Below are 23,189 nucleotides of genomic sequence, written 5' to 3'. Positions count from 1 at the left end.
TAAGTACAATCATCCCACTAACATAGTTACTTGAATGTTTCGTTGATACTACTTTTTAGTGTAACAAAATTATTTTGGGTGTTATTTTAATTATCTAATTTAGAATAAATTATTCTTTTTTAGCATAGGTTTCTTAGTTGTATTGTTTTTTTCATTAAACGTATTTATTTTGATTATAACAAATAGACGGCGATTACCTGCCGTGAGAAAATTATCGAGTTAGTTTATTCTTTTTTAAAAAACCAAACAAATTCAAAGCGTAAAAAAATTGCTTAAAAAATTTGCCTCTTATAATTCAGCACACATCCCTCCATCCCCATGCTCAAAATAACAGGATTTTTATAAAGGGGGGGGGGGGTTGAAATATTTTTTGCTCCTTAAGGGGGCGGCAACGTTAAAAAGGTTAAAAACCTACGCTCTAGCACAAGAATGTTATTCATTGTTACATAGTACAGCGCAGAATCATTTTTGCTCAGCAAATTTTGGCAAACCTTCAACAACAATCAAAAGATAATCAGATGTTCTACCAACTTAAAATGTTTGACCAAATTCTTTTTCTTTCGAAATTTAATGCTTTTTCTAATAGTGATGCAGCAAACCGCCAAAATTTTTTACTCAAATTTATTATTTACGTTCAAAATGGGTTACTTAAATAGACATTCTGTTAATACAGAATACACTTTTCAAAAACTTTATAATACACTTTTTATATCTCTACGAATTTTGGTCAGGTGAAAGAACAAATCTGCATGATTCAGTTATGCGTCTTTCTAAATTTGAAATGTTTCAGCAGTCTTAACATGCAGAATATTTTAGGACATCTGCAAAAAGAAGAAAGAACGTAGAAAGGGGTAATAGAAAAGACATCCTATTAGAGATCCATAACTGTATACCTTTTGACGGTAATGTAAGTTTACATTATCAACAATACACATAATTTTTAATTGACTATGTATTAAGTTAAATAGTATTGTAATTATATATATCTTCCCTAAGTTTAGTCAACATGGGTATATTAAATTCTGTTACAATATCAATTGACTTTTTATCAGTTGCACAGCCAGGTGGTACATTGCTGCATATGCAGAGTCCTGTGGAGAACTCCCCTTTGCATTCTACTCTAATGGTTCTTTTTATGGTCTTTTTTACACAAGCCGGATACAAAGCGGCGACCGTAGCCATTAGATCGCAATCTGGGTACGTTGGAGATTCTTCTTTGCGACAGAAATCTATAGTTGCTGAAGAAGTACGCTTAATGAAATAAGCAGTCTTAGTTTGTTTGTTTAATAACTTTTCAAAGTCAGTCTGAAATAAAGGAATATATAATTATTAACTTATATTTTCAAGTAACTCTTATAACTTCGCTACCTTTGTTATTTAAAAAAAATAATGCATATTAATTTAACTACTTTTTAAATTATTTTTTTATCGAAAAATTTCTTCGAACAAAATAAAAGTCTTAAAGTTTTCTTGAAATACTTTTTGATTCGTGTCATTAGTTTTATCTAAAAATGCATAAACTAAAATAATAATAATAAAAATAATAATAATAAAAATAATAATAATAAAAATAATAATAATAAAAATAATAAAATAATAATAAAATAATAATAATAATAAAATAATCTTCGAATAAAATTTTTGGCTGCTTTTTTAACTAAATTATTGGAATAAAATTTTTTACGTTGCAGCCATGCTGCTCCTTCATTTATAAGATCAAGAATTTGAACCCACTAAAAATTAGACATATTTATTTAGAAATAATTCATTTTTGAGTCAAATAGTTATTGGTATAAATTTATTAGCATATCTATCTTAAGTACGCCCTTACCATATCCCTGAAACTATTTTCTGTTTATTGTAGATTTTCGTATATAACCGGTTAATTTAATCAGTAGAAAACTGTAATAATATAAACTATTATTGTTAGCGACTGACAAAATTGTCTAACAAGTATTTAGGAGTTATCTAAATTTTTTTAAGGAGTCGGGGGGGGGGGGAAGCTATCAAGAACGGATTTATGTGAGGGCATTTGGAGTACAAATTTGAACTCCAATCTTTAAGATGTTATTATTTATTACATGCTATTATAATAACTATTATTAAGACGTTAACATCTAAGTTACAAATATCATCCCCTGGATCGTTTGAATGGAAATTTTTTCTTTATTAAAGTTATTACTATGTAAATGAGATAAATTTGTTTATGGAATTCTTCGACTATATTTTTATTCTTATAATAGTTTTGACTTTTTAATTACTGAAAGAATCTTGGTTGCTAATAACGGAGCTTATAATAATGTTGAATATGTTTTAAAAACTTTGATATTGTGAAAATTCTTGACAATTGTATAAAAAACAAAAAAAAAATATTCTTAGTTCTATTGTTGCGTAATCGAATTGATGAATGTAACTTTTTGTATTAATATAATTCATAGTTATATGAACTTATATTTTTTAAATTGAAGTATTCTTTTTAATTTATTATTTCCTTTTTATTAAGAGCTGAATAAAATGAAATGCTCTTTGTCACGTGACATAGTTAGTAGGAAACAAATTTATTCGAATTTGCAAAGAACTCACCTGATTTGTTTCTTCAAGCGAAAATATTGAAAATAAGGGATAGAGAAATTTTTTATTTCAAGTAATAATGTGAAACAAAATTTTAAGGGAAATAACAAATGAGTAAAATAAGAACATTTTTATAAAACCAAATCCTATAACAAGCCTAATCCTATAACTATGCCTGCAACAAGCCTGAAGTTGAAAAAAAATTTGCAAGGACAATAATATAAATTTGATACAGCAGAAAATAAAAACGTTATTTTAAATTCATTGCTTCCATTATTACCAAAAGTGCATAGATTAATGAAATAATCAGTTGTAAATAAAAAGAAAGCGATTTCCATTTAAATTGACATTTTCGTTTTCGAACATCTTAAAAGTAATTAAAAAAAGCACGTTATAAATTTTTTTTTTGTTTAATACTTTATGGTACGAAAAGTGCCACAAATATATATTTTCTGAAACAAAAGTTTAAAATTTGGAAATTATAAAACGATTTCGGAAACGCGCTATTCCATATAATCGCTTTCTCATAACTTTGTCCTTTCTCTCAATTACAATTTAAAGGAAATACGACAAATTAAATCCTTTTTATACTACAAAAATTCTTTTATAGTGTAATAGTTAAAATGTTTTGCGATGAAACCATATTCTCGATTTTTAGGCTTAACACTACACCTCTAAATGTAAAATTATTAATTGAACGATTTATTTAGTATTTGAGTGGCAACGATATAAGCAATTTGTGGCTCACATTCAATAACATCGTCATCGTCGTAAAGTTCTGAAAAGAAAAAAATTTAGAAGCGTAATAACCTATATTAAGTAAAATCACTGCTCTGGATGCGTTTTAATGTAGGTATCTTTTATATTTATATTAAGTGTTTTTTTATTGCTCAAATACCAAATATTTTTTTGCGTTTTAGAACCACTGTGTAAACAGGTCATGGGCGCAAGAAGAACTTAACAGATCAACAAATCCCATAAAAGTGAAAAGTAATTAATTAGAGTCAGCAATATAACACAAGTAAGTGATGATCTATTAGTTATAGATTCAATAAAGACGCAGATATCGCCACTAATATAACTAAATAAAATGCTTAATATTTTCATTGCATTTAGCAAACGATGAAGAAATGGTTTAAATTTTTATTGGTATTGTAGGATTTTCGTTACCGACAATGTCAACCTTTATCTATCAAAAGGTAATTGAGTTAACATGTTCTATATACTAGTAAAAAGGAATTTAATAATTGTAGTTGTAGTTACGCTACATTAATATTTACAGTATTACCAGAGCATAGAATAATATATGAGAGTGCATAGTATTTTGTATTTTGTTGTAAAGAAAACTATGAAGAGTTCATCTGCGAGTTTATAAAATGAAGGGGAAAAATGGTTAATAAAGAATCGTTTGCTTTTGGAACTTAAATTATATAGAATCGAATGTACTGATCATTTGTTGAAACTTTGCAAATTTATAAGTCAAAGTTTTTTAAGGAAAGAAATACATAGTTTGACATATTAGGCAAAAGATTGCAAAGCTGTTTCATACGAACGCAGTAAATAAGAAAACACTCACTTTCATGAAAAATTGTCATTTTCGTTAAATGTACATAAAAACGAGATCAAATTATACCGCTTTTCAATTTATATGCCTGTTCTGATTTTTCGGAAGCTCAGATAGTCGATTGTACAATCTTTGATTCAGGTTCTTTTCATATGACTGTGCAGTACTGACGCAGTAACAGTGTTTTAAAAATTATTTCAACAGAAATTAGTTGGCGAATAAATTAGATTTTTTTCATGCTTCAATTATTTTTATTTCGAGTTATTGAGTTCGAATGATAGCGAACATCTGAATTTTCTTATACATTTTTTATGTTTTTTTTAAAATTCTTATCCGAGATAAAGTCGATTTTTTTATCACCTGGACTGAGAGTATTCTTTTATTTTATTTTTAAATATGTGTATTAAAAAATTATGTGTATTAAATTACTCAAACACTAAAAATACATATTTTTTCACATAATATTTTACATACGTGTATTAAACTACTTAAACACTAAAAATACATACTCTTTCAGATAATATTTTGCATAACAACAGAATAAAAAAAAACCACAAACCCAATCTATTCCATGATCTTCAGTTGTTTCCCAAGGTACTAGAGTTATTGGACACTTGGATTCTGTCAAAATTATGTCAGCGGCTACTGGATCACAGTAGAAATTAAATTCGGCTGTTTCAGTTACATTTCCAACTCCTACGGGCATTAAAGTATAGAATAATATAAATTTCACTTCGCTAATTCTGAGGTTCTTTTGAGTGTGGCTTTTAAGGATCAAAATAAAAGTTTCACTATTTACCTCTGTAATTACCACCCATGCAAACTATAGACTTCAGACGCTTTGTAAATTCTGGATCAATGCGGTGAGTAATAGCCAAGTTTGTAAGTGGAGCTAAAGCGATTAAAGTAATCCGTCCGGGATATTTCTTGGTCAGGTTAATCAAACCGAAACATGCTGAATCTGTCTCTTCTTTTAAATTACCAGAAGAGAATTCTTGCCCACAATCACCGAATCCATCTGATCCGTGAACTACAAACGGTATGTTTGTGTTTAGGAGAGACCCAGCACAACCTTTGTAGACAGGAATCTGAAGGGAACAAAAGGCATATTTTATTACGTTATAACCCCTTTTCTGGTGAATCCATTAAAATTTTGAGATTTTTGAACTAGAGTGCTCAAATTTTGAACTGAAGCTCTGTATCGGATGACAATACAAGTTTTAATTGTTTCCTGATCGTTACGATCGCTTGGTACCATTTTATCAAAATACAATTTATCATAAATCAGGATTTCGAGCCCTTTCTGATTAACTAGAGTGCTCAAATTTCAGTATTGGTTCCAAATGACAAACCAAGCATCAAATGTTTTTTAACTGCAGCAAACAGTACGTATTGCTAATCCAAATAGCTGCCATTTTTTGACATGAACAAATAGACACAAAACTAAAATGAAGAAAATAATATAATAAAAAGTTTACAAAAAATCATATAAGTTTACTAAAATTGAGAAAATAATTATAATTTTATCACACAGAAAATGCCGAACATGAGGTGCATTAGATTTGCATATTAGCAAAGCGCTTTTTATCACTCAAAATTCTCCACTGTATTGTTTGATTAAATAGAAGTGATATTATTATTTTCAAAAACATTGTTTTTAAAAATTCTTTTTCCATTCAACTTTTAATCTTTCAGGAAATATTTTTGAAGAGTATTTGCGCTGAGTATTTTGAGAGTTATTTGCTGGTCATGTGAAAGCTGACATATTCGATATCTGACACATTCGTCATTTTTAAATTAATTTAAAAATGACGAAAGATATATCAAGTTTTAAATTCTTTTAAAATCAATTAAAAAATTTCCGTCTTTTTTAAAATAATTAGTTAGTAATAATATTTAATTATTAAGGCTATTGTAAGAGTTGAATTAAATTATAATATTTGGTGCGTAAAAAAATAAAGTTATTTATGAATTATAATTAATAGATTGAACTATTTGGTATATGTACTAGTAATTGGGTTTGTATATGTATTTGGATATAGTCATGATTAAAAAAAATTAAATGATTGAAATGCCGTGATAAAACAAATTAAGGCCGAAATATATAACAGGGTAATTATAAAATTAAGGGGGATGAGCGATCGTTAAGGAAAGTGGTAGTACAATGCTAATGTGGGATAACAATAACCCAATAGGTTCAAAGGGTCACAAAGTGTGAGGTTTGAACAAATTGGATGATTTGGTATCACCGAATTTGGAAAAAGGGCGAAACTAAAATAAATTAAATATTAAAGATAAATAAGGTAAAGTCATGCTATATCCAAAATATATATATGATTTAATACAGTAAGCTGATGTCTCCAATAAGAAAAGCTAATAAAATCACACTTATGCATGCCCATAACAATAAAAAAAAGTACTCACCACATACAGAAGGAAAAAGGTGATAACTAATAGTTATAAAGGTAAAGCTGAAAAAACAATCACAAAACTTTCTGTTCAACTAAACATTTATTTTTGTAAAACTACTTATTTTGATTATTGCGTAACAAGCAAGCAATATGATTCCAACACATTTTGTGTCACAAAAAAATATCTTTTAAAAGGAAATGGGTGACAAGAGAATTTAAAGAAACCAAGGGCGTCATGCAAAAAGTTAAATAGAAAGGAACGAGTAATTTAACCATTAAAATAAATATGAGAAGAAAACTTAAATTTGAGAGGGCTTTTAATGTTAAAGAAAATTAAAGGTATAAAATGTTGATTTTAAATTTTACGGAAATTTATTACAGCTATGGATTTAATTTAAAATAAAGGTTAAGAAAAAAATGTAAAAAGAAATCCCTCGATACGGACCGAAGTCCGCATCTCGGAGAATTAAGCTAACCTGCCCGAAGGCTCGAGAAAAAAAGAATGTATTTTTAAAAAAGTGACTTAAAAATTCCTTAACTGGTATAGGACCAGAAAAATTACGACCAATTAAATTTAAATAGGCGGAGAGTTTGAAATTTTAAGGAAAGAGATTGGTTAGTTAGCCCCCCTAAAATTAAAAGAAGAAAAAGAAAGGCGTGAATAGAGGGGTTGGTTGACTTTCCCCACAGGAAGTGCGATGACCGCAATGACCATGAGAAAGGTCAACAAGAAAGTTAAAAGTAAAGTTGCTAAATTGAAAAAAAAAGGAATAACGTTTAAAGAAAAATTAAAGGCTTAAGTAAAATTAGAAATTAAAATTGTCACATTACATTAAGTGTATATGTGACAGCTATTTATTTACATGGGTTTATTTTTAAATAAAGGAGTCTATAAAATTGTTTTCAAATTTTTTTGTTACGCCTAAATATTTTCGAAACAAATTATTGTCTATACTAATTAATTAGTATATTTGAAGTCTATCCTTGAATTCTTAGGATTACATATAAATACGAAAAAAAAAAAAAAAAACACTTGATTAAAAGTTAAGCTTATATTCTTCTTTTTCATGCTACATAATAATTTAAAAGGATTATTTCAAGATTTAACAGTAATATTTAATAAATGTAAAGTTTATTTTTATTACTTAAAAAATGTGCTTGAGTTCCTAATAAGGTAATAATGAAGTGTTATTAGTAAATATGGATTCTTACCTGTTTTTGGTTACAGGCAACCATAACTTTCATTACATTTTGACACACTTGATGGATGGGTGCATTCCCATAGCAACAAGTGAAGGCGATCACTTGAGATGGGCACTTAATAAGAGCGAGTAATATGGCTATAGCATCATCACTTCCACAATCAGTATCGATGATGAACAAATCATCAGTGTTGACAGAAAATAAATCCATCTGTGTAGCACAAAATTTCATCAAATTAATTTAATTTGCCCATATATGTCTACTAGCAAGTATCTTAAAAATATAAGTTTTAAAGAATTGGTTGCATTGAATTTTTGGAAAAATAAATTTTTCCTAAAATTGTTAAATAAATTGAATTGGTTCTGTAAATTCTGAAGTTTTCAAAATTTTGAAAAAAATCCTGAAGATCTATAAGTGGATTTGATAAAATTACCTTCTTATTCACAGTAAATTAATTATATTATAATATTATAACCGTCGTTGAACAGCCGACCCAATTTTATGGATTTACGACTGCTAATGTTCAACTTCGTAGCCTGGTAATTTTGAACCCAATCCAGAAGACAAAGTGAACTTCTGGATCGAGTATTGGGAGAAATGTTACCATATGACGTATTAGATTAAATGATATTGTAAAATTGAAAAAAGAATAATAACACTTGGAGCTAATTTAATTAACTAAGTTATTACTTTATTATTATTTTTAAACTTAATTTTTCAGACAATTTTAGTAAATATCTGTATTGTTGTATAAATTAAGTTTATAAAACTGGCGCATATATCACTTATGGGCAATGGAAGCTCATAACTTAAAATTAAATAAATAAAGTAATCATAAAAAGTCTTAAATAAAGTATCCCTAGTCAACAAGCTAATTATAATGAAAGTCATGAAGTGTCAATTTCATAAAACTTCTTGAATCTGTTTAATATATAGCTATAAAAAATGAAATTACTTATTGATTTCAAATTAAAAATTTTCAACACGTTTTATGGAAATTGGATGGAATTTTACGGTTTTATGTATCACACATGCTCTCCTTTTAAAAAGCCACTATAAAAAAAATATTCAGCAGTTATGTAATTAACATCGAGCTAAAAATAAAGTTACGTTACTCCAGTGTGTACAGGGACCTAAAAGTATGGCTATATTTTAAAGAAGATTCTTTTTTGAATAATTTGCCTATTGAAACTTCTGATCAGAAAGGCATGTAAATATATATATTCGCGACGTCATATATGAGTAAACAATCATGACAGGGAAATATTTATTTATTTGAAATTCCAAAGCAAATATAATACCAAAGAAAAAGGTTATACAGCTTTTTTCCTAAATAAAAAATTCTTTTTAATGGCTTGTCTTGACAATGAATTTTATTTGCTTCGGATTTTTAAAGAGAAAAATAAAATAAACAAAAATATAACACAATAACATATATATAACATATATAACACATAATACATATATAACATATAATATAACACAAAATGCGGAAAAATAAATGAAATTTAAGTAGTTTTATGTGTAGTATTTTTCTCATATTGTTCCAGTTTAATTTATCTGGATTTAAGTCGTAATTGTCATGTTTAAAACGGAAAATATTAAATTGATAAAGAGAAATATTCACATTTTTAAGAAATGATGAATTACAATAGTATTGATCGCATTAATTTTTTAATCTCCATCAACAGCATTTATAATTTCAGCATTAAAATTTTTGAAAATTAATACTTTAAATTCAGAAGAAATATTCATGAAAAAAACTTTCACAAAGTTAATTAACACAATTTTAGCATCCTATGAAATTATGATTAAAAAAAAAAAAGACTACAAAAATTACGCGGATAATTTTTTCCCCTCCAATGTTACGGAATGTGTTTTCCCCTCCAATATTGCCCCATTCTTAAAAATAAGTTTTTTGTTTAATTAAAGTTTTTATTACTGAGAATAATAAAATATTATGAAAATTTTTAATGAACCTTTTTTAAAGAATAATTTTTTAACATTTTTATTGTTAAAATTAAAAATGGTAGTTAATTTGTTTGTATTAAAATAAAAATTATCATTCTTTAAACGAATTATCCTTATTTATACAAATTATTGTTGGTGTATAATGTTTTTTTTTTTTAATTGGTTTATTTCACATGAGAGAGAGAGAGAGTAAATGTATAACAGATTTGGTGTTAGAGTTCTGCTCTACGTAATCATATGATATGCATAATATAATAATAGTTATCATATAAGATAAAAATAAAATAGTAAATTTAAAAAATTAGAAAAAGGAAAATGAAAAACACCTTTCAGAGCTGATATGATGCATTCTCAATCGTGTTATTTTCCTGTTTTTAGAATCAATAGTTTTTCGGTCATTTTTATTTATTTATTTTTAGTATATTTATCTGCAATGAATATCACTTTTGTGCCAAAAGAGCAGAAGAAAATTAATTTCAATAAAATAAAGATATTGATGATCTTAAGGAACCGATATTAAAATGTACCTCCTAAAAGTTGAAAGAATAATCGAAAATACGAAAAAAATTTTTTTATTTCAAGGTACTTTATTTATTATTTTTTTATTGACTAGGATTTTCTTAAAAAATTAAAGGTTGAATTTCATTTTCGAATAAAAACAAAGTTTTTAAAAGTAAAAAGAATTCAAAATATTATTTCACAATTAAAAAAAATTAAATTCGTAACATAAACTAATCCATACACCAACAACAAACGGTAAAATCATGAACTAATGTACTATTTAAATGTATTTGATATACGAACAACTATCTGAAACAATTCAAATAGTACATAAATGCATAATTATTAAAGCATTAAATAATTTAATGAAATTAAAACATTTGCTTACCTCCTTCGATATCTATTTTACGTTTCCTTGTTATTTAATTTATCAAACTGATGTAAAAAAAAATAACGACAACAACAACAACAAAAAAAACAACCAAATAATTTAAAACAATTAAGCAAAATAAAAAAATATGCTTTCTTTTGAAATTGGTAACTTAAATTATGTAATTAAAAGAGCTAAAGAAAAATTTTAACAGAGAGCGTTTATTTACGTTAGTCTAAGAAATGTCTCATCACAAAAAGACCAAACCAGAGAAACCAAGGACCAACCCACAGTGTGTAACATGAGATGGCTGTTTTTGAGGAGTCAAATAACTGTCTTTGTGGGGGGTTTGGCCACCAGAATTATATGCCAAAGTGGGTGGAAAGGAAATTGTTGAAAGTCAGGGGTGGCTTTGAAACCAATTTTTATCAGTGAAGGTTGCATTTTATTACTCTTTCCGCCAGGGAAGGGCAAAAGAGATGAAGTTGGGATGAGATTTTCTTTTAATTATATTGAAAGTTATACGTGAAAAAAAAGTCTTTGTCTTAAGAAAGTTTTTTAGACAGTTTTTTTTTCTTTCTAAAATTACCAATTTAACTTAATTTTATTTTCACGAATGTTTAAATTTCAATAAGGGCAAAGCAAATTATTCGCCTTTTAATTAAATTTCAGAGGAAAATAAAAGTTTTAATTTCAAAAATAGCTTTAAAGTAGACAAAAAAAACAGTACTTTTTTTCAAAAGTTACCAATTTAACTTGACTTCATTCTCACGAATTTCAGAAGTGGCTAAGAACACTATTCGCCCCCTCAATTAAATTTCAGAGGAAAAAAATGTTTAAAAAAAAAAAGTTGAATTTTTTTTAAACTTTATTTTCACGAAAGGCTAAATTTCAGAAGGGGCGAAGCACATTTTTCGCTCCCTTAATTTAAATTCCCAGTAAAATAAAGTTTTTGATTTCGAAAATAACTTTAAAGTAGAAAAAAAAAATAGGACTTTTTTTCTAAAGTTATCAATTTAACTTGACATTATTTTCACGAACGGCTAAATTTCAGAAGGGGCGAAGCACATTTTGCACCCTTCAATTAAATTTCAGAGGTAAATAAAGTTTTTTACTTAAAAAATAGCTTTAAAGGGGGAAAAATAGTGCTTTTTTCCTAAAGTTTTAACTTGACTTCATTCTCATGAATGTCTAAATATCAAAAGGGGTCTAATGTCTAAATATCACTCAATTAAACTTCAGAAGAAAATAGTGCTTTAAAAAAAAAAAAAATAAATAAAGTTGAAAAAGGGTTATTTTTTTTCTTTCTAAAATTGCCAATTTAACTTAACTTTATTTTCACGAATGGCAAAATTTCAGAAGGGGTGAAGCACATTATTCGCCCCCTCAATTTCAATTCACAGTAAAATAAAGTTTTTAATTTCGAAAATAGCTTTAAAGTAGAAAAAGAAATGGATCTTTTTTTCTAAAGTTACCAATTGAACTTGACTTCATTCTCACGAATATCTAAATTTTATAAAGGGCTAAGTACACTATTCGCCTCTTCAATTAAATTTAAGATAAAAAAAATTTTTTTTTTTCCCTTCCAAATTACCAACTTAATTTTATTTTCCCGAATGGCTAAATTTTAGAAGGGGCGAAGCACACCATTCGCCCCCTCAATTGAATTTCAAAAGAAAATTTTTTCTTTTTTTTTCTTCTTACATTTCTTTTATAAAAACTTCAAAGTTGAGAAAAAGTTCTTTTTCGTCTTCTAAAATTACCAATTGAACTTAACTATGTTTTCAAGAATGGCTAAATTTCAGAAGGGGCGAAGCACGTTATTCGCCCCCTCAATTTAAGTTCACTGTAAAATAAGTAATTTTTGATTTCGAAAATAACCTTAAAGTTGAAAAAGAAATGGTTATTTTTTTCAGGGGCGGATCTACTTAAGGGCTTTTTGGGCTGCAGCCCAGGGCCCCGTGGATACAAAGGGCCCCAGTCCCCACTGAAAACAATCGGTGATATTTTGAATTTAAAAAAATATCTAATATTTAAAAAAAAAACTATTATAAGGTTGACAATCCTGAGATCAATCAACCCATCCATGTGCGCGTCTATCGAACGGAACGGGGAATTACCAGTCGCTTGTTTTTGGTCAGTGTATTTTTTCGCGTCTATTACGGGGGACTTCCCGCAGCGCCGCTTAACTCCCGACGTAATTTTTTCTTCCGCACTTCTGTTCTCGTCGTCAAAGTGTCAAACTTGTTTAGTTTACTAATAACTGTCTTGACTACCAGCAACCCTCTCATCCCACTGAAATTTGTTGATATTTTCTACACTATCATTCTATGATGTTTCTATGCTACACTATCTTAAGGATTTTTTAACTTTGCCATTTACTAGCTATGAAGCTGAGCTCTCTTTCTCCAGGATGTCATACATAGAAAACAATTATAGGACAACAATGTCGAACCATCGACTAAATCATTTATCAGTTCTTTCCATAAATTGTGATTTAACGAAGGACTTAAAATGTGCTGAACAAATAAAGGAATTTGCACCACAAAATTGCAGAAAGGTTGCCTTATAATTTATATAACATAACTACACCTAACCTGTCAATTTATTTTGCAATAATGTTGTACAGTTGCTGTTTGTATAGACAAATAAAAATAAATAAGTAAAAAAAAAGTAATAAAAAAGTAATAAAATTATTTTATTGTCCTATTTTTTTCTATATACTTATCTACATCACTATAGAAAACAGTTTTTTTGACAAAATGGCTATTAGGGCCCCAAAGTATTTTCAGCCCAGGGCCCCACAAAATCACGATCCGCCCATGATTTTTTTCAAAAGTTATCAAATTACCTTGACATTATTATCACGAATGGCAAAATTTCAAGAGGGGCGAAGTACATTACTCACCCTTCATTTAAATTTCAGAATTAAATAAAGTTTTTTTCTTAGAAAATCGCTTCAAAGTTGAAAAAAGTTTTTTTCTTCCTTTAAGTTTACTAATTTAAATTGACTTTATTTTTGTGAATGTCTAAATTTCAGAAGGGGCGAAACGCAATATATTAAATTTCAGAAGACAATAAGATTTTCTTTTTGAAAAATAGCTTCAAAATTGAAAAAAAAAATAAATTGTTTTTTCCTAAAATTACCAATTTTACCTAAATTTATTTCTTGCCTTCATATTTATTATAACCTCTTACTTTAATTTCAGAGGAAAATTAGGTTTTTTACTTGGAAAATAGCTACAAAGCTCAACTAAAAAGTTACTTTTTTCTAAAATTTTACTTTTTCACTATTTTTTACTCGGAATTTTACTTGATTTTATTTTCTCGAATGTTTAAATTTTAGGAGGGGCGAAATATGTTGTTTGCCCCCTCACTAAAATTTCAGAGGGGGTGACTGCCCCCTCTGCCCCCCCGGCTGACACGCCACTGGCCCTAGGTCTGGGCCTCTCAGCCTTTATGACAAATCAGACTCTGGTCAAAATTCTTTATTTTACATTTAATTTATTAAGGGCATGTCAGCATTAGACTAGTCATTTTTAGCCGTCCAATCAAATTCAATACTCTTGTAACGTCATATAGTTGTATCTCTTTCAAGAGCGAATGTTCTTCTGATTTGTAGAAATGTTTCACCAAGTCTAGGATTCTAATAAGACTAAGAAAGTATAACCGTTTTTAAATATTTCTATGATATATATCGTAAGAGATAGCACTAATTAAATTACTGTCAGACATCTTTAACTTCCATCTATCATTTCATATTGTTTTGAAACCATATTTGTATATTTTCATAACGAAATGGAAAGAAACTATATCCAGTCGCGGATGATTACTTAAATCCTATACCGCAATTATTTGCTTATAATAATTTGCTTATACCTCGTAATTCGTTGGTTCCATTTTCTCAGCTTTTATTCACTATTTGAATTATTCTAATAATCTAATCCAGTGTTTCCCAAAGTGTGGTACGCGTACCCCCAGGGGTACGGGAACAGTTTAGCGGGGGTACGCGCTCTTATGCGAAATATCTTGCAACAAACGAAAATTTCAAATTTTTTTATTTAAAAACAAAGTTAACCATGAAAATCTACGATTACGTATTTTTCTATTGACTATTTTTTGCAGAGTTAACAGTTAACAAGGGTCTATCTAGGTTTTTTTTAGAGGTACCTATTTTGTGAAAATTTAGACATAATTTGTGAAATTTAAAAATTATAATAAAAAATCAACACAATAATCTGGAAAAATAAGAAAATATTTTCAAAAATATTTAAATATTTTTCGAAAATATGTTATAAGTATTTTGTGAAACTACCGTTTTTCCTAAAATTGAATTTGTCAAAGTACTGCTAAACGGCAGTAAATTAGTCCTGGCAGACTACCCCTGGTTAATAATTAGTGATGTCAACAGTCAATTGTGATTTTTAACTTTTGTGCAATTTTCTTTTTATCACTGCAAAAACAAAATCATCCTTCTCATTGATGCAAATAAACTTATTAACAAAACTTAGTCCCAAAAAAGAAAAATAAACATATTTAAAAAAAAAAATACATTCATTTTTTTTATTAGTGGTACACAGCGTTACGAAAAATTTAAAAAGGGTACACAAAAATCATAAGTTTGAGAAACACTGATCTAATCTAATCAGTATAAATTTATAGGATAATCTTTGAGTTTTCAGACACAAATACATGGGTTTTGTATCACAATAACGGTATTTTAAATTGTGTTGATAATATAGAGTATGTAATTGACACAGTCCTGGGATTACTTAAAACTACTATATATGATATTAAAAAAACATGTATTGAATAGAACATTAGATATTTTATTAACTTGGGATGATAACTGATTTCAATTAATTATTTATTATTGCTAATTTCATAAAGTTAAATATTACATCAAGAAAAATTGTGATTAATATGGCTTTGGTTGCTGTTAAACGTAATTCAAAGCAAATTAATTAAAAAAGAACGTATATGAGTATTTTAACAGAATTGATCATTTACAAAATTAAGAATATTGCTTTTTTTTAAAAATTTTATTTAAAAAATATAAAAAATGTCTTACTTTTATTTTTTTAAATTGAAATATGATATTGTACAATTAGTTGAACTAAGACTGTTAAATATATTTAACTCAATTCGTATTTTGAAATACTTTCATATTTTACCCCTGGACATCAATAAAAGAATTAAAATTTAACCAAAGCAAACTTTTGTAAAATATATAAAATTATCATACTTACATTTCAGTAAAATGCTAGGTTTACTTCTTAAAAGTAAAAAAATAAAATGTAAAAAGAAAAAAAAAAGATTAGATAAAGTTAACTTATGAAATGACTATTGTATGCAATCGTAAATTCTTGCTGAAATATGATAAGCCAGACTGTGATATTTATTATTTATATCATTAGATAATCAAGATAGGAGTTACAATTCATTTTTAATCTTTTAATATTAGCGGTTAAGTTTTTAATCTTTTATGCCACTTCAGTAATTTTATAAATTACTTTCCTGTAAATTACTTAAAGTCACAGTTAAGTTTTTGATTACAATTAGTTTTTAAAAGTCTTAATATATTTCAAATTGCATAAAAATTCTTATTTATAGATCAAAAATATTATATTGAAATTTATATTAATAGTCATTATTGTCATTTTGATTTTGTTTATAAACAAATAAACATATTATTGCTGGTAATTTAAATATTATAGAAAACTTAGAACTTAGGAATTCAATAATAAAAGGCGCAAAATTCAGACCCATTCACCATGCATCAATTTTTAAAATTCTAAAATACTTTCTTAATGATCTCAATAATTTTTGTACAAAGATTTCAAACAGATTCTCTTTATCTTTAGTTATGTTAACAGAGTGGAAATTTTCTGTTTATTATTATTACTTTAAAAATTTTATTTTGAATAATAAAGAAAATTTAAATAACAGTAAAAATTCAACAATTTGCTAAAATTGTTCGATCAATTAAGCAATTACAAAAATTTTTTGTTATTACCCCCATAGACAAAGTTAACAATAATTATGCAATCTTCTTAAAAAATTTCTATGTTGAATTTTTAAATATGGAGTTAAAAAATAGTAAAATTTTAAGCTTAGTAATTTAAATAATAATATCATCATTAATATTTTTTTGTCTTTATATAAGAGGTTAAAAATTAAAATCAGCAATATGCAATTTCCTTACTTAATTATCAGTCCAAAATTTCATAAAATTTCTATAAAATTTTAAACAATCACCTGTGGGTCTAACATTTACCCAACTAAGCCTGGTACCATTTTCTCTAACTACTTAAATAAAATTATTAACAGCATTATTAAAGAAGGTTTTTCTTGGATCTAATAATCAACCGATTTTAGAATTTATTAAACAAAATGAAATTAATTCGATTACTACTTTTGATTTCCTGGATCTTTTCAGTAGTATTTCCCTTTCTAAAATAAAAGATGTTCTTTTGAGTTATTACAATGATTTTAAAAATATCCTTAATTGTGATTTTGATTATTGGGAAATTCTTATCATTTTTGTCTTTTTAATAATTATCTTTACAATAAAAAAGATATTTTTATTCAAATTGATGAAATGCCACAAGGATCTAATTTTTCATTTCTCTTAGCTAACTTATTTTTACACTATTATGAAAGAAATTATACTCTTAATATTAAAATTGTTTTCAGATTTATTGATGATTTAATTATCTTTAATTTTCAAGATTATACAATTTTACTAAATAATATTTACCTCGAGGAATTAATCTTGCTTCGTAATCATGATGATAATATTAATTTTAGGTTTTGGATTTGGGTATTAATAAACAAGAAAATAACTGCTTTGTTGATTTATACGATAAAAGAAATGATTTTAATTTTACTATAAATAAAGTAATTACTTGGAATTCTAATGTTTCTAAACACATCTATTTAAATATCAGTTTTAGAATTAAAAGAATATGTAGTAATATTTATTTATCCAAAAAACAAATAGAAAATAAAACTCTCTCTCTCTCTATCTAGTATCTATCTATCTATCAATCAATCTATCTCTTTCTTTTTAAATAAATGTTAATTTTCAGAAATAATTAAAATTGTATAATTAAATATCAACCTTATTAATTATAAACTTTTTTTAAATTATCCAGTATAATATTATTACCTTGCGCGCATCTATTTTCTGGCCAATCCTTGGTAACTAACAAATCAAACGAGCTTCTGTACTATAACAAGAATGAGCCATAAAACAAAACCTCTATTTACGCTCCATTTGCGCTTCTGTTTTCATATTTTGTAATCTGGCAATCTTATTACGAAAATATTTTAAACCGTTCTTTAAAAATTCCTTTATGGCATTTTTTCGGTTTTGTGCATTTTTCGAACAGAGGCTTTTATAGGAAGTGGTAATTATACTCTTGAAGTAGTATCGTTGTAAATACATTAATACGAAAAATTATGAACGTTTTTTTAAAGCTATGTGTTACTCATATAAAACGTATAGGCTCTTATGATATCTTTTATTATATGTGTTTAAAACTGATAAAAAAGAGACTTGATGAATAATATAATTTTATGACGTGATTTCATGAGTGATAAAAAAGAGATTTAATTTGAAACCATGATGAAACATTATAACAAGATTTAATTTTATTAATCGTCTGTTTGCTTTAAATACAATAAAGTAGATTTTTGTTGTCACCTGAAAAAGCCCAAACCGAAAAAAAAAAATCCCAAAGGGGGCAAAAGAAAAGGCATTTTTTCAGACATTTTTTTACACAAGAAACATTATTTTTACATATTTTGTTCTATCCCAACTATTTCAGGAAAAAGGCATATCTAAGATTTTTTAAGTGTTTTTTATCTTTGTTTTTATGCAAATGATATTGGAACTTAGCCTTCACGATTTTATTGAAAAATCTGTAAATAAATTCGGCGCCCATTTAAAAAACATTTTTAAAATATTTCAATACGTTTTGTCAAAAATTAACTTTTTCACATCTCAATGTTTTGCAATTATGATACACTTAATTGAAGCACGTTGTTTCTAACAACTCTGTAATAGTATGTTAAAATGTACTTAATGAGAAAAATAAAATAAATCTTTTCAGTTTCCTATATGGATATTTTCTAAAAGAATGCGACTACCGAAAGAAGTCTAGACAGATTCTTGATGATTAAGTAATTCTTAAAGTAAATTTCAATTATTCAAATAAGGTAGAAATAGTTTCCTTAGTCTGATAAATAAAGCTGAATACATCCAAGCTCAAAACCCAAATAAACAAGAATTTCAGACAGCTAAAATATTTCGCAAGTTTCTATCATCTGTAAACTACAATATAGCTTTCTTTTTATTTCTTACTAATTCCTGTTAGTAAAGCCTAATTTAAATTTCAGAAAAAAAGGAACTTTTTTTTAATTTATCTTAAAATTATATGTGACTTTAGGGATTGATATTTATTAAATTATTTATTTTTTTTATTTAATAATTTCCAAAAATTCTCATCAATGCATTTGTTTTTTGCTCTCACTTTAACACTGAAATCTATTTTTTTTCTTCCAATTTTTAAAAATGTATATTGTTATAATAGCACTTTGCCGTCAGGTCTGTGTTGAGGTCAGGTAACTGGCAAGGTTCTGGGTTTGAATCCTGGGCAAGGCATGGATGTTTTTTCCTATTTCTGTACTATCTGTCCTTACTGTGGGAGCAGCGCTGTCTCACCTAATATGGTGCCCCGGAAAGAGTAGACAACAAATCTGCCCTGTAAATGCCTGAATTGATGAAATGTTAACAAAGGTGGGCATTGGAAAAAAATATCACTTTTCATATGGTAATCATTAGCAAATAAAAAAATCGCATTTTATAAATCAATTTAAAATAAAATAGAGTAAGGAAATACAGGTATATTCTGATTTTTTTCAGAAATTTTTGACGATAAGTTTACGTTTGAAAAAACGTACGTAGTAAGAACGTGCGTACATACGTATGAAGCAAGTTGATTTTTTCGGAGATTTTTTACCCTAAAAAAATTTCCGGTGATAATTTTTTTTCGCTGTTAACACTTTCTGGTGTAGTGTGTTAAGTTTGAGTCTACTTGCTCCAAAAATATACAATCACTATAAATGTAAAATTATTTTCTTCTAAGCGTCACTTCTTATAAACAACCCCTATTCCATAAGCAATAAAGATTTGAGTTATCTCTTTACTTAGAATATATACTATTGACATTCTACCCAAGATATAAAATCTCATACTATTTTACTCATTATATAGTCTTGCTTTGTACTGATAATGAAATGATTATTTGCGACCCTTAAGATGTCTGCAGAAAGTCATAATACTAAGGGTTTTTCTTGCTTTTGAACTGCATAAATTTAAACAAGCATGGAGCTAAGCCCATAATATAAAGTAAAGTATAAAAGAAAATAAAGTATAAAAGAAATTAAAGAATAAAATATAGTATATAGAGTTAGACCGCCAAGAGTTAGACTAAGGGGAAATGAGAGAGTGTTTGTACCGAGATCTAAAAATTATAAAAGAAAGCAGTGTTGCTAGACTTCTTTAGTTTAATTTGAAATGCTAAGCTATATCTTAATTCCATCGTAGTGACTTAAATTTAGGGAATTTAAAATTTTTCTCTTTATTGTTGCACAAATTGCATTTGAAGAGAGAAGAGTTTTTTAATATACTAGGAGGCTCCGCCCCCTGCTCGCTAACGCTCGCCAACCCCTGAGAATTGCTACGCAATCCTATGTGGTTCACGCCGTGAATCATGGCTCGTTGCGCTCGCTCGCCAATGAACACAATGTTCTAGCACAAAGACATAATATATTATCATCAAAGACATAGTATTTTATCATCAAAGACATAGTATTGTACTTATGTAGAAGAATTCTACCAATGCTCTTATTGGCTTTTAAAAAAGTATATTAGCTATTTAGATTGTACATGGTGAAAAAATCAAAACATTAGCTAAATAAGAAACATATTAGCAAAATAAATTATCAAATATTGCTTCACTAATATTCTGCATTTTAAAGCGTGAAAATTCAATGCATAAATAAACGCGAAATATAAAAAAATTCAATGCATTCAATACAAACACTTAAACGTTTTTTAGACGTTTAGGTAGCTCCCAGTAGAAAAATATCAATTCAACAGCGGCCTTTTAAAGCATTCTCACTTCAATTAATTAATTAATTCCTAATTGAGTTTAAATTAAATATTGTCATGTTTTTAGTGCATGAATCTGAATTGAACAACCTGATAATGCTGACTCTGGTTATTGTTATCTGGTTGCTCACTACGTGCTCTTGCGCGCCGAATCCAATCAATTAAAAATGAAAACTGTTGCCAGCGCGAGAAAAGAAATATCATCGGTTTTATTGATACATACATACATACATACGTACGTATTAGCGTTTTATATAGTATAGATAACGCAAAATATTTGCATAAGCATAAATATTACATTTTTGAACCGTTATAAGAATAGTAACAATATTATAAACCTATAAAATGTTAATGGAGCGTAATATAATGTTTTAGAGTGACTTTTAAAAGTGTAGTTTGTTAACTCTTCACTTCAAAATTTTTAAAAGTAAAGAATAATAATTATTTTCATATGCTGGATTAGTCAAAGAAAACAGACAAATACAGAAAAAAAAATCAGTTAAAACGTTCTGAAGGGGAAATTTTTTTTGTCCATTTGCATAGCTGCAAAATAGCTTGTAAAATTTTATAAATTCATTAATACCCAACGTAAATGTATCCAATATTTGCAATAATAAACACCATAAACATTTCACTTTTCTCGTTTTTTTTTTGAAAAGCAACAGACTATTGACAAACCAGTTTTACGCACAAAAAGGGGTGTTCGCATCTTTAAAGTATATATTATTTTCTGACATCCCCGCCGTATCCAAGCCAAAGAATATATAAGTGGTACATAAGTGGTACTCACACATTATACATTCTTTGTCTAAGCATTGCGCTAATCAGTGTTGATCATTAAAAAGCAATTTAATTTAAATTCTAAGAAGACAAGACCAAATTCATGGAGTTTTCAAGCTCAACTGTAAACTATAGTGAACCTTTGCAGATAAACGGACATTCCTTTGAAAAGGTTAAAGAATTTAAGTATCTTGGTACAATTATCAATGACCAAAACAAACTGAAACCTGAAATTGACAATCGAATCAATATGGCCAACAGATGTTTTTTTGGACTAAAACGTCAACTAAGATCGAATTTTATTAGCCAAAAAACAAAACTAAAATTATATAAGACACTCATTCTGCCTGTCTTGCTATACGGAAACGAAACCTGGACTTTAAACCTTGACGTACAACGCCCGATAGAAACGTTTGAAAGAAAGATACTTAGAACTATCTTTGGTGCCATACCAGAGGGGGGATGTTGGCGAACACGGTACAACTTTGAACTTTATGGGCTCTATAAACATCCTCAAATTATGCAGATAATCCGAAGCAACCGACTAAGATGGCTCGGACATATATGGAGAGGCTCTGAAGATAGCCCTGTAAAAATTGCCACCTTCAAGAACCCTCAGGGGTCCCGCTCTAGAGGTAGACCACCTACTCGATGGCTCAAAGACACTGAAAACGACCTCAAAGTCCTGAAACTTAAGAACTGGAGGGGAGTTGCCATGGACAGAGGGAGCTGGAGAAGGCGTGCTGTTGAGGCAGCCAAGGCCTGCAAAGGGCTGTTGCGCTCCTGAAGAAGAAGAAAATATTTTTATTTGTGAAAACCAGTATATTATTTTGTATATAGCTTAACGATGTTTATACATCACTCGTAATTCATTTGTTTGTTTATTTAAGTTTTAAAACCAGAGATTATTCAGATTAAGCGGAATTATATACTTAAGTTTTGGTGTTCAGAACTTGGGTTGCCTAAAACCGAAGGAAGGATATTTGCTTATTCAATCATAGTTTCTAGTTTGAAGCGTCAGGTTCTATTATAACTGAAGTATAAATGCTTGTTTTAGAATTTTTTTTATTTTTAAATATATGATGTATACATTGAACAGAATGAATTCAAAACTAAAACCCTTTGAATTTTATTAGTTTACTATTATTGTTTTAAAATCGTTATAATTAAAAATGCTTTATATGACAGATCTTTTTTTTTTAAAAAAAAGCAATGCAACCATAAATTTGTTAAATTTTCTTATGAGAATTAAATATATATCCCTATCGAAATCTGCCAAATCATTTCTTAATATCCGCAAATGACTATGTACCCTGTTAGTGAATTGCAATCAATCAAATGCTCTTAATTTTGTTTTGTTTTAACAAGGAAGAAATATAAAATGACTCATAATTTATGTAAATATTTAAGCAATGCTACCTTTATGAATGCTTTTTTTTAAGAAAACAATAATATTTTGCGTTGCACGTGAAAGGGAAACCACGAAAATATCTTTCAAATTGCTTGACTTTTAAAGAATTCCAGCTAAATACTCGGTAATCACAATGAATTCTTTTTACATAATGAATCCTTTTTCTAGCGTCTTTGACAGACAACCAATCATATTTGTGAATATAACGAGATGTTCTTCATATTTTT

General features: G+C 27.7%; 1 protein-coding gene and 1 long non-coding RNA gene across 5 annotated transcripts in view; one reads left to right on the top strand and one right to left on the bottom strand.

Moving 5' to 3' along the window:
- Positions 1–871: 871 nt before the first annotated feature.
- On the bottom strand, positions 872–17,965 carry LOC107438741 (nucleoside hydrolase). Of its 4 annotated transcripts, none has more exons than XM_016051094.5 (5): positions 17,763–17,965; positions 7,759–7,959; positions 4,935–5,223; positions 4,695–4,831; positions 872–1,305 (listed from the first exon to the last, which is right to left on the bottom strand). In XM_016051094.5, exons 2-5 carry the CDS (start codon positions 7,957–7,959, stop codon positions 961–963), a joined length of 972 nt encoding a protein of 323 aa, XP_015906580.2. In that variant the 5' UTR covers positions 17,763–17,965; the 3' UTR covers positions 872–960. The 4 variants fall into 4 exon arrangements, with proteins under 4 accessions (XP_015906580.2, XP_015906578.2, XP_087015420.1 ...); XM_016051092.5 differs by lacking the exon at positions 17,763–17,965 and adding an exon at positions 15,841–15,955; XM_087159294.1 differs by lacking the exon at positions 17,763–17,965 and adding an exon at positions 15,663–15,848.
- The window catches only part of LOC139425288 (uncharacterized), a 109,534-nt gene continuing 89,666 nt past the window's right edge, over positions 3,322–23,189 (top strand). Inside the window, exons 1-2 of the long non-coding RNA XR_015432544.1 lie at positions 3,322–3,420; positions 3,492–3,592. This is a non-coding gene — a long non-coding RNA (uncharacterized LOC139425288). The remainder of the gene's footprint in view (positions 3,421–3,491; positions 3,593–23,189) is intronic.

The sequence above is a fragment of the Parasteatoda tepidariorum genome, chromosome 3 (genome assembly GCF_982258835.1).
Source record: "Parasteatoda tepidariorum strain Cologne lab strain chromosome 3, Ptep-v5.0, whole genome shotgun sequence".
Classification (NCBI taxonomy): domain Eukaryota; kingdom Metazoa; phylum Arthropoda; class Arachnida; order Araneae; family Theridiidae; genus Parasteatoda; species Parasteatoda tepidariorum.
Note: the sequence above shows the minus strand (reverse complement) of the source record. Positions and strands in the feature narration are given on the sequence as shown.